Source organism: Pygocentrus nattereri, chromosome 6 (assembly GCF_015220715.1).
Source record: "Pygocentrus nattereri isolate fPygNat1 chromosome 6, fPygNat1.pri, whole genome shotgun sequence".
Taxonomy (NCBI): domain Eukaryota; kingdom Metazoa; phylum Chordata; class Actinopteri; order Characiformes; family Serrasalmidae; genus Pygocentrus; species Pygocentrus nattereri.
In genome coordinates this window covers 35,271,539-35,285,929 of record NC_051216.1, presented here as the reverse complement: position 1 = coordinate 35,285,929, position 14,391 = coordinate 35,271,539, and the positions used below count along the sequence as shown (strand labels likewise).

General features: G+C 40.9%; 1 protein-coding gene across 1 annotated transcript; it reads left to right on the top strand.

Annotated features, from left to right (window-relative positions):
• The first annotated feature begins 1,849 nt into the window (after positions 1 to 1,849).
• LOC108432580 (potassium voltage-gated channel subfamily E member 2-like) lies at positions 1,850 to 2,224 on the top strand. The gene has a single exon (XM_017706513.1). The coding sequence runs from the start codon at positions 1,850 to 1,852 to the stop codon at positions 2,222 to 2,224; it is 375 nt and encodes a 124-aa protein (XP_017562002.1).
• Positions 2,225 to 14,391: the final 12,167 nt, after the last annotated feature.

The window sequence follows — 14,391 nt, the reverse complement described above, 5'->3', positions numbered from 1 at the left end:
AAGAGTACATATTGAGATTTTTTTGTTATAGCCCTGTTTTTACATCGCCTTCATGAACTCCGAAGTTAATGCTTTTATAATGTATGAAAAGGTACAAATATGCCCTTTCCCTTGGGAAAGTGACTGTAGTGTAACTTTGAAGCCCACAAATGGACTTTGATAATAATGTCATATCTTTGAGGGTACATTTACACTGTGTAGATTAAAATGTACCTGTGCAGTACTGTTTTTTTCTGACAGTGTACAGTCAAGAAAATATAGACAAAATACATAATTTGTAATCTTACTATTAAGCATCCCATATGCCTTATTAATCTGATGGTTGAACATTGTACAGCTCTCTTAAAGACATCTGCTTGCATTTCAGTTGATTTTAATGAAAAAAGGCAGCTTCAATTGCCTTAATGCAAGATAGAATGAAACTGGAAAAAATGAAAATATCAGTGTTTTATGGAAATTTCAAAATTGAATTTCAGATAGCAGTTATTTATTAATATAATCTACATCATGGCGGCCAAACCTGGAGCATTTTATTGTTTAATTATGGCTCTCGACTGTTTGGCTGAATGATGATGAGGAGGTTTTGATGTTGTATTTGATGATGTTTAATGTTGTGTTTGCATTATAATAACACAGCACAGTTTCCTGGGTGAGGCAGTTATATTAATTGCAGAAATAATCTTCATTTAATTAATTGAGTCTAACTTCACACAAAGTTTTATGCTTGATTAACTTAAATCTATTTTTCTATTTATTTCTGCAATGTTTCCTGTGCCACATGCTTAAGAGTTGGAAAGGTGAATATGAAGAATAAATTGTTAAATGAGATCTAAGTAATCACAGCTTTCCAGTAGGGCCAAATCTCCCGTTTAATCACATAACTTTTGGCTGATTTTTAGTGGCATAACATAAAACAAAGATTTCAGTGTTTCTCTGTGAGAAAAATAAACACATCACATTTCCTTGCAATGCTTCATATTTCCTAGACACTCTGACATATTGAATATTGAAAAATATTACATGAACAAGCTGAAGTCTTACCTAAGTCGGAAATGAAATTTCCATTGTTTAGCCATGGAAAAACAGTAGGAACACAATTATTTGTGAGGTTTTCATGTTGTATTTTATTAAAATGTACACACAGTGAACCACTGTTCTATTGGATTTTTCTACACTGTCTTTCCAAATGATCCTTTCTAATTCCTCAAGTAGTGCTGAACCCAGACTGATTTTCTGGCATAGTTTTGTGGCGTGACAGCACATCTATAACCTTTGCAATATAAGAAACAATGTCAGTTGCATTATTATATTTAAATGTTAGTTTGTACACTAGAGATGTGACATGCTAGATTATGATGATTCATTAGCTCAGCTTACCACATTTGACTCAGCTCCATCCCTGCCTAATAGAAATGACAAATGCTGTCTGAAAATATGGTTGCAAGGCAGAAATTATGCACAAATCCCTGGAATTAGAATTAGTAGTCGAATTACCAAATGGGTCATCTCAGCCAGTTCTCCCATGCTAATGCTTTGTGTAATAGCCTATATGAAAGCTAGAACACTGACTAGAATAGATTATGCTCTTAAAGCAATGGTTCGGGTGACAGTCCAAATGTAGCCCATCAGCCAAGACACATGTGGTGTCTGTAGTGTTGCACCAGTGCTACAGAGCTACTGTAGCTAACAAATAATAGTAGATTATAGCCATAAAATAGCATTCATCATGCAAAATGCATGCCTAAATCATCAATCATCATCAAGTGTCAAAGTATTTTAAAGTATTAGTGCTTACAATATGTAATTACTGTTTACTCCATAGTAATCCTGTATCTTCCCCAGCAACAAGATGATAGTGCCATCTGATTGGGCCAACCTGACCTTGCACCTGCAGGATTCATTAACGAGTGCTGTAGGTCACTTTCTGGAGCAGTGGCAATGGAATGTCACGCAGGCCGAACGCACTCTGAATGCCCGGTTGGCTGAGGAAAACTTCCGCGATGTCATCTGGTACCTTGTGGTGATGATCGGCATGTTTGCCTTCATTGTAGTGGCCATTCTAGTGAGCACAGTGAAGTCGAAGCGGAGAGAGCACTCCAATGACCCATACCATAAATACATAGAGGGTGACTGGAGCACTCAACCTCAGATTCAATCATACAACCAGAGCTATGTCATTTCCAATAACAACGCCAGGACCTTTGATGGCCCTGGCTCACCCTGAGCTGCCCTGCTCTCTGGATGTAAGGCATGCTTTAAGTGACATATCAGCTTTGTCCATTTCATTCAATATTGAGTAAACTGAAATGTCATTTGATTTTGTGTTAAACAAATGAAAAGTGCAAAACACATACAAGGTCTAAATCTATTGCAATAAAGAACTGCTGTTCATACTTACCCTCTGTGGTTTTAATAGTGCTAACCTGTGTTTGGCAGGAAGCACTGAACTCCAACATTAAACTCAAACTGATAATTAGTGAGCAATATCTGGAGCACATGCATGAAGTCATCTAGACTAAAAGCCATCAAAAATGATCCAAATCACAATATACATGCACATAGTCAGCCATGAAGCCTGTGCTGTGATTGTTAGTTTTACAAAAGCTACTTTTACTATAATTACTATGCTATACTCTACTTTTATTTCTTCTAAGTGCTCAATTTCATTATGTTTTGTTACTGACTCCAGCTGTAATGAGGTGGGTCTCAACTTACTTTAACATTTAATTTTAGCAAGCACATTATTTGAGCACAAACTGTACAATCCTACAAAGTTTCAGGGTTGAAAGCAGTAGCAGCTAGACTGAATATATGGTTATCAGATAATATGGTAGAATAAATAGATCAAGTAAAACTGTTTGTCAAGCCAACTTAATTATTTAGCTCCTCATCTATTAAAAGTGAAAGAACTGTGAAAGTAATAGTGAAATGCTAACAAGATATGCTTTGCCATTTAGTTTTTCATTGTATTATCTCTAACAGAATCTCTAATTAAGACAAATCTAATTCCCAAAACATTTGGACAGTATGTGAAATGCCAATAGAAAACAGAAGACAGTGGTCAGAAAATTCTGTATGACCTGTACTAAAAGGAAAATATAGAATCTCTCCAGAACCTGTGGGTGTTGTTGCCATGACAGAGCCTTAATTCTGTGGTCAATGAACCATTTTTGTGTTGATTTTAAGTGTGCTGTGGAACAAGATCCAAACTACAGCCCAGTTTAAGCTTCCTGGCAGAGGCAATCAGGCTTTGACTGTGTTTCTCTTGGTACTTGATGGAGTCTGTGCAACCATGTATCCATATAAAATGCCCAGGGCTTTTGGAAGCAAAATAGCTCTGAAGTATCACAGATTCACCACCTTACTTCACAGTTGGGATAGGGTAATTTCTGCATGGCTATCTTTGTGTCCAAGCCACCACTGGTGTTGTTTGTTTTTTATTTTTTTGGCCAAAAACCTCTTTTTCGGTCTCATCTCACCATGGAACACGGTTCTTCTGAAAGTTCCAGTAACGTCTTGCAAACTATAAGACCTTTAGTTTGTGGGTTCTCTCCCAAACAACTTGTGGTTATATGGGTCTTGCTTGAATGTGGTTTGGGAAATGTTATGACTCCATGACCTATGTCTCAGTGAGGACAAACTGACAGCAGCAATACATGAGTAAAGACAAAAAGTTAAGGGAGGGACCATCAGCTCAGGGCCTAGGGGTGCTAACTTTTGTTTGTTTACCTTAGGAAAATTAGGCCTTATCTTACTCATTTTATCTAAGCTAAACATAGTTACCATTGAAACAGTTTTCTATACTTAGCATGCGGTTCCATAAGTGAAAATATGAACAACATATGTATATATACCTAACATTTATTCATAAAAACATCTCAAGGACTTGCAATGTATTTTGTGTTATGGTTGCAGAGAGGAAACACTGAAAAATACAAATCTGCTGGTTGGATTTGAACAAGGAACCACCCCACCCATATTTGGATATAAAATCTTTTTTAAACAATAAAAATGACATGATTTAAATTTGAAGCAAAATGTTTATGATGTAATACATCTGTATGCAAAGTAAACATATTTTTAGTTATTAAACCAAGAATTAAAGTTTAGATGTAACCCCATCTCAATGCTTCAGCCTAGACTGGCATGCTTATTTTAGGTAATATTACTTTTCACATGTTTCATTAAAGCTTAATTGTCATGCTAGATCATGATATAGTAAGTTCCCCTTTGTCTGTATGAGTTAGGCTGCTGTTCATAGGCATTTTGGCAGGTTATTAAAGACACAGGTCAAACCACTGCAGCTCAAACAAAGGTGGTTCAAGCTACTGTGGTTAAGCCAAGCTGTTCCCACTATGCATTAGTCTGTTTAGGTGAACTCAGAAAGAAGTCAGAAGTGTTTATGGACATTGTTGATATATGGCTTCCACTGTACATAGTAAAGTCTGAACTCGCATTTCTGGGCTGTGTTTATTGACAATAAATTGTTAAAGTATTTCCAAGCCCAAAGGTTAATATCCACATCACAGAAGCATGGCAGTTTTTACTGAAGTGCAACCTGAGGGATAAAAGGTCACAGCTATTGAGTTGTGATTACTGACCTTGCTTTTTATGTACAAAGATTTTTCTGAATTACCTGAATCTTTTGATAATATTATACATTATGAAATACCTAAAATCTTTATAAACACACACTGAAGAACTTTGGGCCTTATTCACCAATATATTCGTAAGATTTTCTTAAATATATTCTTCAGAAATGTTCATGTTAGATTCAGGACGTGTTCTTAAACCACAGAACATTTATGGGGAATGTTCTTTAATGTTCAGAAAACATTTTATTAGAGGTGATGTACTGTAACATTTACTCATAAATGTTTTATACATATAATCACAGTAACAAAGCAATTACAACTCTCACTGTTTCTGGTGCATTGACCCACACAAACTCCACAAAGTGAACTCTTATAAAGTACAAGAAGGATATTTTTTAACAAGTAGGGTATTTTTAAATATGTCTTTGAATGGTGTTTAGGATCAAGAGTGTATGTGTTTCAACAGAGAAATCCATCTGTGAGCATTTGCTTAAAAGAATGGTTGGTGAAACTGCCCTAAATGGTCCTCTTCTATGGAGCACTTTTTAATGTGGGGAAGAGAAAATCTTGATATGCCATTTTGTAAATAAGGCTCATGAAGTACAAAGAGCACTTTCCGAATTATGAAGCATTTCCCTGCAGAAACTGAAAAGCTGATGTTTTTGCCAACTACGCCAACTTGGGTTTTAAATAATCTGCTGAGTACTTCTGTCTGAAATATTGCAGAGTTAAAATACTACCAGTGAACTTCACAGAACTGTATACTCATTGCTTAACAATGAGTTGAACCTGTCAGCTGTACTTATATTTACCTTGCAGTCTGTAAGAGCCTCAATAATGGGCCAGAACTTGTGGTTGGTGTGTTTTCTTGAAGTCTGACACACCACACACAGGCTGCTCATCGTCCAGACAGAAGAGTTTGAGTTTCTCAAAGTGCAGACTGCAGAGTGTGTCAGACCCTGCTGATGCTCTCTGACTTCTCTTCTGTAACAAACTCTCACACATGTTTCTTTAAAGCTAAGTTTAATGGAGGACATTTTATTGAAGATTTTCTTCTACAAACTGGACATTGTTTGTATCCTTCGATCTCCCAGAACTTCTGTAGACAGACTTTACACACACTGTGAGTGCAGAGCAGAACACAGGACTGGAGAGATCCTTATCTGAGAAAGAGGTCAAAGCAGTTTTCTTTAACCAGTCAGAGTGCTCCCACTTTCTCTCCCAGCTCTGTGAAAATAACCACACCCTGATTTCAGGTTTGTTTGAAAATCAAGAGGTGCTTTTGTAGGTGTAGTTAGTAATGAGTTTATTTCTAAATGCTGAAATATTCCTCTGAAAACAACATAAGCTCTTCATAAAACTAGACTTACCTGAGCCAACTTCAGACTCACACTACAAGCGCTCAGGAGGGAGATTCAAAGAGCAAAGGTTATGGTTGTAGTTATAATTTTGATCAGAGACAAGAGGAAACAGACCAATCCTGTACAAGTATAGAAAATAATGTTTGAGTAACACATTACAAATATGTTTTTTAACATTGAACTAAATAAACTTGATTGTCTTGGGCTCAGTGTGACTAATCATCACAGCACATTCGTACTGACACAAAAATGTATCCTCTTACTCATTTATTGTGGATTTTACAGCAGCTTCGAATGCGGCTCAGCCAATCAGATTTTAGGACCGGAACTGTCAGTTTTATAAATTGGGATTGTGGCCCTCCATTGCCACAGTTAATGGGATATCCATTCAATAACTCCTGCAGATGTTTGAATAACATGATTAGTTGGAACAGCATTTTTGTTTATCCAGCTGTGCTATCTAGTCAGATGATGCAAGATGATATATTTTTACTATTCTAGCTAAATGTTAGTCACCAAGCTGAAAAAGCTATTCCTGTTTCAGTAGCTAATAAGCTGTTATATAGCCCTCTGTAAGCTCTGGATGATGGGTAATGAAACTTGGGAGCACTGGGGAGAGAGATCTGCCTCGCCATCAAGGTGGATTGCAGTGGTGTTTTTTTTTTTTTTTGTGCACCAACACTTAATATTAGCATGTTTTCCTTATAAGAAACTGAACCGTCAATGAATGCCCTGAATCTGCAGTTGAATTTATCTGGGTCATATATTACCTGTTGAAACCACCATTTCCTCATATCATGAACTCATTTGAGCAAAACTGCTAATTGACTAAGCAACTGAGAGAAGTCAGAGCCTCACTTTACTCTTTGGTTGTTTTCTAATCAAACTGATTTGATTAGATCAAACACATTTATCATAAATATGGTTTCTTCATCTTCATCTAGTTTCACTGAAATTAAAGTGGATTTCACTGAAATTAAAGAGTTGTTTCTAGTCAAATCAAACCACAGGAAATTAAATGTTTAGATTATTCAATGCTCTCTCTCTCTCTCACTCTCTCTCTCTCTCTCTCTCTCTCTCACACACACACACACGTACTCACACAGATACGTCACATGTGGAATTCTGGCACTATATCCTCATTTGGCTCGGGTTAATGCTACAAGGACTTCATTCTCATAACTATAAATGCTTCCAGCTGAGTCTGGAATATGCAGGTGCACGCTGGTAAACCTGCTGGTAGAGAGTCAGTGAGGATTCAGGGAACGTGGGTTGAGCTGTCTTGACGATAAACACAACATATGTGATTGTGTGAGTTTGAGAAAATTGTGCTTTAAAATTGAATAAGGAGTGGAACAGTGACTCTGAGTTTGAAGGTTAAACGGAGGAGGGCACAGGAGACCTAGGTAGTCACACTAGGTAGCCATCTGGTGGTCACTTCATGCATTGCAATTGACGTCTTCACAACAAATACAGATTAAAATTTGAGAAACACACACACACACACACACACACACACACACACACACACACACATGTCCGGCTGGACACTGAAGGACCACCGACTGCCGAGCTCTCCTGCTACCCACTTCAGACCAGCTGCCCATGCCCCAGCTGCCACCACCTGCCTTGAACTAGCTGCCCACTCTACACTGATGTTCTCATAGACTCCTAGCTATTCCAAATACCAATATTACTGCTATTAATATTAGTCATATAATCACTTGTAGGTAGTTTGACCAGAGGAGGATGGGTCCCCCCTGGTGAGACTGGTTCCTCCCAAGGTTTCTTCCTCAGTTCTGAGGGAGTTTTTCCTTGCCACTGTTGCCCCTGGCTTGCCCACCGGCGGGTTTACAGTCTTGTTGAAACTTTGTCTTTTCCGAAATTCTGTAAAGCTGCTTTGTGACAACATCTGTTGTAAAAAGCGCTATACAAATAAATTTGATTTGATTTGACACACACACACACACACACACAAACACACACATATATGAGTTCACCATGCCCAATGTCAAGAGTTAGCTTGAAGGGCATAAAGCCCCCCAACATTGGGTTGTGGAGCAGTGGAACCGAGCTCTCTGGAGTGATGGAGATTTGTGCCATTTGTGATCCAGAACTAATCATCGAACATCACTAGTGCTCTTGTAGCTGAATGTAATTCAATTCTCACAGCAATGTTCAAACATCCAGTGTAAAGCCTTTCCAGAAGAGTAGAGGCTTTTACTACAGCCAAGGGGGACAAACTCTGTACTAAAACTGAACAGGTGACACTTGTCACGGAAGAAAGAACTTTAAAAGTGTATTAAGAAAAAAAATCACTAAAGCAATATCACAGCCAAAGAATGTACATTTCCTACCATAAATTCCAACTCTATTTCCTGATGTTTGCGTATGTGGACATGTTTACATGTTTTAGCAAAAGTGTGAACATTACTTTCAGGTCTTAGTCTTATCTATGAATGTACATGCAGTTCAGACAGATGAGCACACAAGACTAATAAACATAATCGTCCACGATTCAGACTTTGAAAGGAAAATAGGTTCAATAACATGAAAGATAAACTTCACACAAGTGACCACATTAGAAACACAGGGTCATATTCAGAGTTGGTGACTCCAGTCAGCCGCTTACAGGACATGCATCCTTCCAGGTGTACAATGAGCAAATCTCACTCAAATGAACAGGTACTAATGCTAATGACTCTCTCCAGGTCCTGTAAGAGCTCTACAGGGAAGGCTACATTACTTAGACAGGCTGTTTAAGGAATTATTTCAAAATTTAAGCAAAACACAATATCGGTCTTAATTTATTCCTAAAGGAAAAAACCCCCAGTAAATTTACATTCACAAATACGTGGACTTACTTGTTAAAGACCTCAATAATGAAAAAAAATCTGGATCAAGCAGATGTCTAGCTGTTGAATCACCACAGGGAGAGTTGCTCTGACATTATTTCTAATAGAAACAGCAGAGGGAGCTTTCATACACAAAGCTGAAAACACTGTGAGGCACTTCATCTCCTTCTCTCATTCACACTATACACACCTGACCCTGTTGGAGGTGCCGCTCATGACTATGAAGCCCTCTTTAGTCAGAGGGAAAGAGTCTGGAATGTCTTCAAACATCCACACAAGAGTCTGCTGAGAGCTCTCACTGACACACAGGAGAGGACAACCATCAACTTCATATTAAACACAGCAACATTAACTGTTCATTGTTCTTTGCCGCATTATTTCACAATAATAAACCTTCATATTTTTATACACATACCTACTTATTTACTCTTATATTTGCATAGTTTTACCAAAACACATGACAGTAATTTTAAACATTGATTTAAAAGGAAACAGCAATATAGAGATAGACAGTAATGTTTCTTTTTCCTTAAATTCAATCTTCTGTAAATAGTTACAGGAGCAACACAGCGATCTGAAGCGTCACATTAAGTCCATCTGATGTCAGTACCTGTCATTGAGGCTATTAAACTTCAGTATCTCCTCTTGACTGCAATGACTACTTTAAAGGTGTAACTATTGAGTAAACAAACATGCACACAATGATTGAACATCAGAAGGAATCTTCTTTAAACACAGTAAAAACACAAATGTGACAAGAGAAACTATATACACCACAGTGGAATGCAGAAAATAAAAACTATTAGTTAAGTTAACAAATGTTCCAAAGTATATGCATTACAGTGCATTTTACACCCTTATAACACATAAAAGCTGTAGAATAACAGATGAAATCTGGTGTTTACCTGTCAAGGAACCTGTCAGACTCTCCTAAGACAGTATCCTCAGTAAGAAAGAAGGGGTAAAAAAACTACAGATAGAGAGAGAGATGTTTAATGCACTAGTTTTACAATGTGGGAAACTCTTATGAAGAATCAATCAGCTTGGCTAATTGATTAATCAGGTTTCCAGCTGCAAAGTAGTAGAAATCCGATGAGTGTGTGGAGCAACATCAGATAAGGGTTATTTCACAAAGCAGGGTATCGCAGTCAGCCAGATCAGTGAAGTCAAGAGTGAGGGCTGCCCAAAGTGAAGGGAGGTAAGGGACACTCCTCCTGGATAAACTTCATAGGCTGTGCAGCTTATGGAGAAATCCTCCTTTGTGAAATCCTCCCCAGCAGTCTGCAGTGAGAGTTGATTCTTACTGTGAACCCAGGTTCTGGGTTCAGGCAGTCAAAGTATTCATTATTTAGGCGTTTGCTCTCCTCAAGCGTGGTTTTAAGGTCAAATGTCAGCCTTTTGCCCAGAGGACAGACTGGGCCAGCTCCCCACTCAGATTGTTGAAGACCACAGGAAACCGTCACCCAGTCACGCAGTGTTGCCTTCAGTTCTGAAACACTCTAATGTTGAAACATTCAAAACACTGGAATCATTAATTATGACAACAGTGTTTTCAAGAATAAAAACACAAGCCAGTGTAATTTTATTCAGCCAGTAAATATATACAAAATTATTCTGATATTCTAATGTGTTGTAACTACAGATGTTGAACATAATGTACAGGAAGTTATAAAGCATTAAAATAAAAATGAAAACATTTAGATTTAAATGAAGAACATAGATATAGATGATGCTACATTGATGGAGAGTCAGGGACAATAATGTTAGTTTAGTATAATTATACAGGAGTTTTAGTATAATACAGGAGTATAATATAAAAATACAGTATTATGGTTACCTGGTTGATAAGATGCTCCCAGTTTTCAGCTCTGCTCCTTTTTTCCAGGTGGTCTTGAAGGAAAATCTGACAGTTTTCTGAAAATGACTGTTTGCATGCGACCCACTTTTGGAAAAACTTCAGCTAGAACTCATTCTTTTTTCCAGTTCCCACATCAGTCCATGTACTACAAGCTGTTCTGAAGTTTTGCGTTGTGTAGGTTTGATGCAAACTGCATGGTGAAGTTGTTAGGTGGTAAAGATGTATAATCCCACCAATGACATTTTTGCAACTCATGGTGAGATCATCTATTTGGGAAACATGGTTGACTGTCATTTCCCTTTGTTTAACACTGTGGACAGGCTTGGTCACCAAAATATCTGAAGTCCGTGGTGAATGTTTAGCTTTTTGTTTACGTACTTTGCTCTTTTTTCCTTCGTAGCTTTGGTGGCCTTTATCTGATGATCCTCTAATGACTTGATAAGTGCAGAGAGATTTTCCTCAGAGTTTGAAGATGAGGACATTTGTCTGACCCTTCCAGCAGCAGCAATCAGCAGATCACTGGATTTATGATCGCTGGATTTATGATCATGACAGAAACTCTTATTTAAAAATCATGGTTAATGCTATCACAGTTAAACCAGCCATTAGGGGTGTACTTTGTGTACTTCTTGTGCCAGTCCCAAGCCCGGATAAATGGCCAACTGTAATGGCCAACTTTTCGCGAACTGTAAATTTCTCTGTTATGAACTGTTGTTGGTTTACGGTTAATTACTGTGAAAAATAGTATATTGTAAATCTGTGTAAGTACATCATTTTAAAAACAACATATATACTGTTGTCATAATTACAGTCTTTCAGTTATAAACACAGTACAACCGTATGACACATTACAGTATTTTATTGCAAAGTTCAACTTTACAGTATCGTTCCTGGATCGGGGCCTTGTCGTGGCGGAAGGGCTTGTGTGGTCTAGGGATCTTCAGAGCTAAGTTGTCGGGAGCAATATGCTCCTGGTAGGGTCTCCCAGGGTGAACAGGTCTGGAGTGAAGACCCAGAGTAACACGATCCAAAGTTTATTCTCCATGCATATCGTACATAAAAAATCGTGTACTCTGCCCGGGAAAGGATCACGGGACCTACCCCTGGAGCCAGGCCTGGGGGTAGTGTTCCACGGCGAACGCCTGGTGGCCAGGCAGCCCACGTAATCCGGCCGGGCTCAGCCCCAAGATCAACGTGGGGAGGCCATGTGGGCCCACCACCCGCAAGGTCCAGCATGGGGGAGCGGTGCAGTGCAATATTGGCAGTGGGAGATTGCGGGGAGGCCCTAGGTGGCCTAGGCCCCTGCAGCAGAAACTAGCTCTTGGTACATGGAATGTAACCTCACTGGGGGGGAAGGAGCTGGAACTTGTGCAGGAGGTTGAGACTAGATATAGTTGGGCTCACCTCCACCCACAGTGTCGGCTCTGGAACCAAACTCCTGGATAGGGGTTGGTTTCTCTCCTACTCAGGGGTTGCACAGGGTGAGAGGCGCCGGGCAGGTGTGGGGATACTCACAAGTCTCCGGCTGGTGACCAGGTAGTTGGAGTTTGTCCCGGTGGATGAGAGGGTCGCCTCAATGCGAATTAAAATCGCAAAGAGGAAAACTTTGACTGTTGTCTGTGCGTATGCACCAAACAACAGGTCAGAGTATTCGGCCTTCCTGGAGCGAGTGGGCGGGGTTCTGGAAAGGGTCCCGCCTACAGACTCCATAGTCCTACTGGGAGACTTCAATGCTCACATTGGCAATGACTGGGAGACCTGGAGAGGCGTGATTGGGAAGAATGGCCTGCCCGATCTAAACCCGAATGGTGAATTGTTATTGGACTTCTGTGCCAGGCATGGATTGTCCATAACAAACACCAAGTTTGAACACAAGGATGTTCATAAGTGTACATGGTACCAGAGTTGGATCAGATGGCAGGGAAGACTGATAGTCAGATCGGGTAGGCCCAAGCGAATAGTGAGGGTGTGCTGGGAATGACGCTCAGAGGCCCCTGTTCAGAATAATTTCAACTCCCACCTCCGGGAGAGCTTTTCTCACGTCCCGGAGGAGGTAGGGGACATAGGGTCTGAATGGACCCTGTTCAAAACCTCCATTGTGGAAGCTGCCAGGTGTAGCTGTCGCCAAAAGCTTGTGGGTGCCTGTCGGGGCAGTAACCCAAGAACCTCCTGGTGGACACCAGTGGTGAGGGAGGCCGTCAAGCTGAAGAAAGAGGCCTTTAGGGACTGGTTGGCCCGAAGGACTCCCAATTCAGCAGATAGGTACCGACAGGCAAAAAAGGTGGCAGCTGCAACGGTGGCAGAAGCAAAATCCAGGGCATGGGAGGAGTTTGGTGAGGCCTTGGAAAAAGACTTTCGTTCGGCCTCAAAGAGGTTCTGCACAACTGTCCAGCAACTCAGGAAGGGTCGGGGTGGCTGTGCCCAAGCTATATTCGGCAAGGGTGGAGAAACTCTGACTACGAATGAGGATATTGTCGGTCGGTGGAAGGAGCACTTTGAGAAACTTCTTAATCCGGGAGACGTGCCTCCCTCACGGGAGTCAGGGCCAGAGGCTTCTGGGGTGTCAAGTTCCATTTCCCTGGTGGAGGTCACTGAGGTAGTTGGTAAGCTCCTCAGTGGTAAGGCACCGGGGGGGGGGGGATGAGATTCGTCCAGAAATGCTTAAGGCTCTGGATATTGTGGGGCTGTCATGGGTAACACGCCTTTGCAATATTCCATGGACCTCGGGAACAGTACCCTTGGACTGGCAGACTGGGGTGGTGGTCCCTATTTTTAAAAAGGGGGACCGGAGGCTGTGTGCCAATTATCGAGGTATCACACTGCTCAGCCTCCCTGGGAAAGTGTATGCAAAGGTGCTGGAAAGGAGACTCCGACCGATAGTTGAACCTCAGATTGAGATTCCGTCCCGGCCGTGGAACAATGGATCAGCTTTTCACCCTCTTACAGATTGTTGAGGGGGCATGGGAGTTTGCCAACCCAGTCTACGTGTGTTTTGTGGACTTGGAGAAGGCTTATGACCGTGTTCCTCGATATATCTTGTGGGAGGTCCTCTGGGAGTATGGAGTGCCGGGGCTACTACTCCGGGCTATCCAATCTCTGTACTCCCGGAGTGAGAGCTGTGTCCGTATACTCGGCATTAAGTCAGACTCTTTCAGTGTTAGCGTTGGACTCCGCCAGGGTTGTGCTCTGTCTCCACTCTTGTTTGTGATATTCATGGACAGAGTGTCAGGGCGTAGCCGGGGTCAGGAGGGCATTATGTGTGGAGGCCGGAGGGTGGCGTCTCTGCTATTTGCAGATGATGTTGTTCTTTTGGCGGAATCACATGGATGCCTCCAACGCTCGCTGGAGTGGTTTGCAGCTGAGTGTGAAGCGGTTGGTATGCGGATCAGCACCTCCAAGTCTGAGTCCATGGTCTTGGCCCGGAAAAGGATGGCATGCCCACTCCAGGTAAGGGGAAAGGACCTGCCCCAGGTGGAGGAGTTTAAGTATCTTGGGGTCTTGTTCACAAGTGACGGGAAGACGGATCGTGAGATCGGCCGTAGGCTGGGACAGGCGGCAGCAGTAATGCGGTCACTGTACCGGACTGTAGTGGTGAAGACGGAGTTGAGCCAAAAGGCGAAGCTCTCTGTTTACTGATCGATCTACATCCCAACCTTCACCTATGGTCATGAGCTGTGGGTAATGACCGAAAGAATGAGATCACGAATACAAGTGGCGGAAAT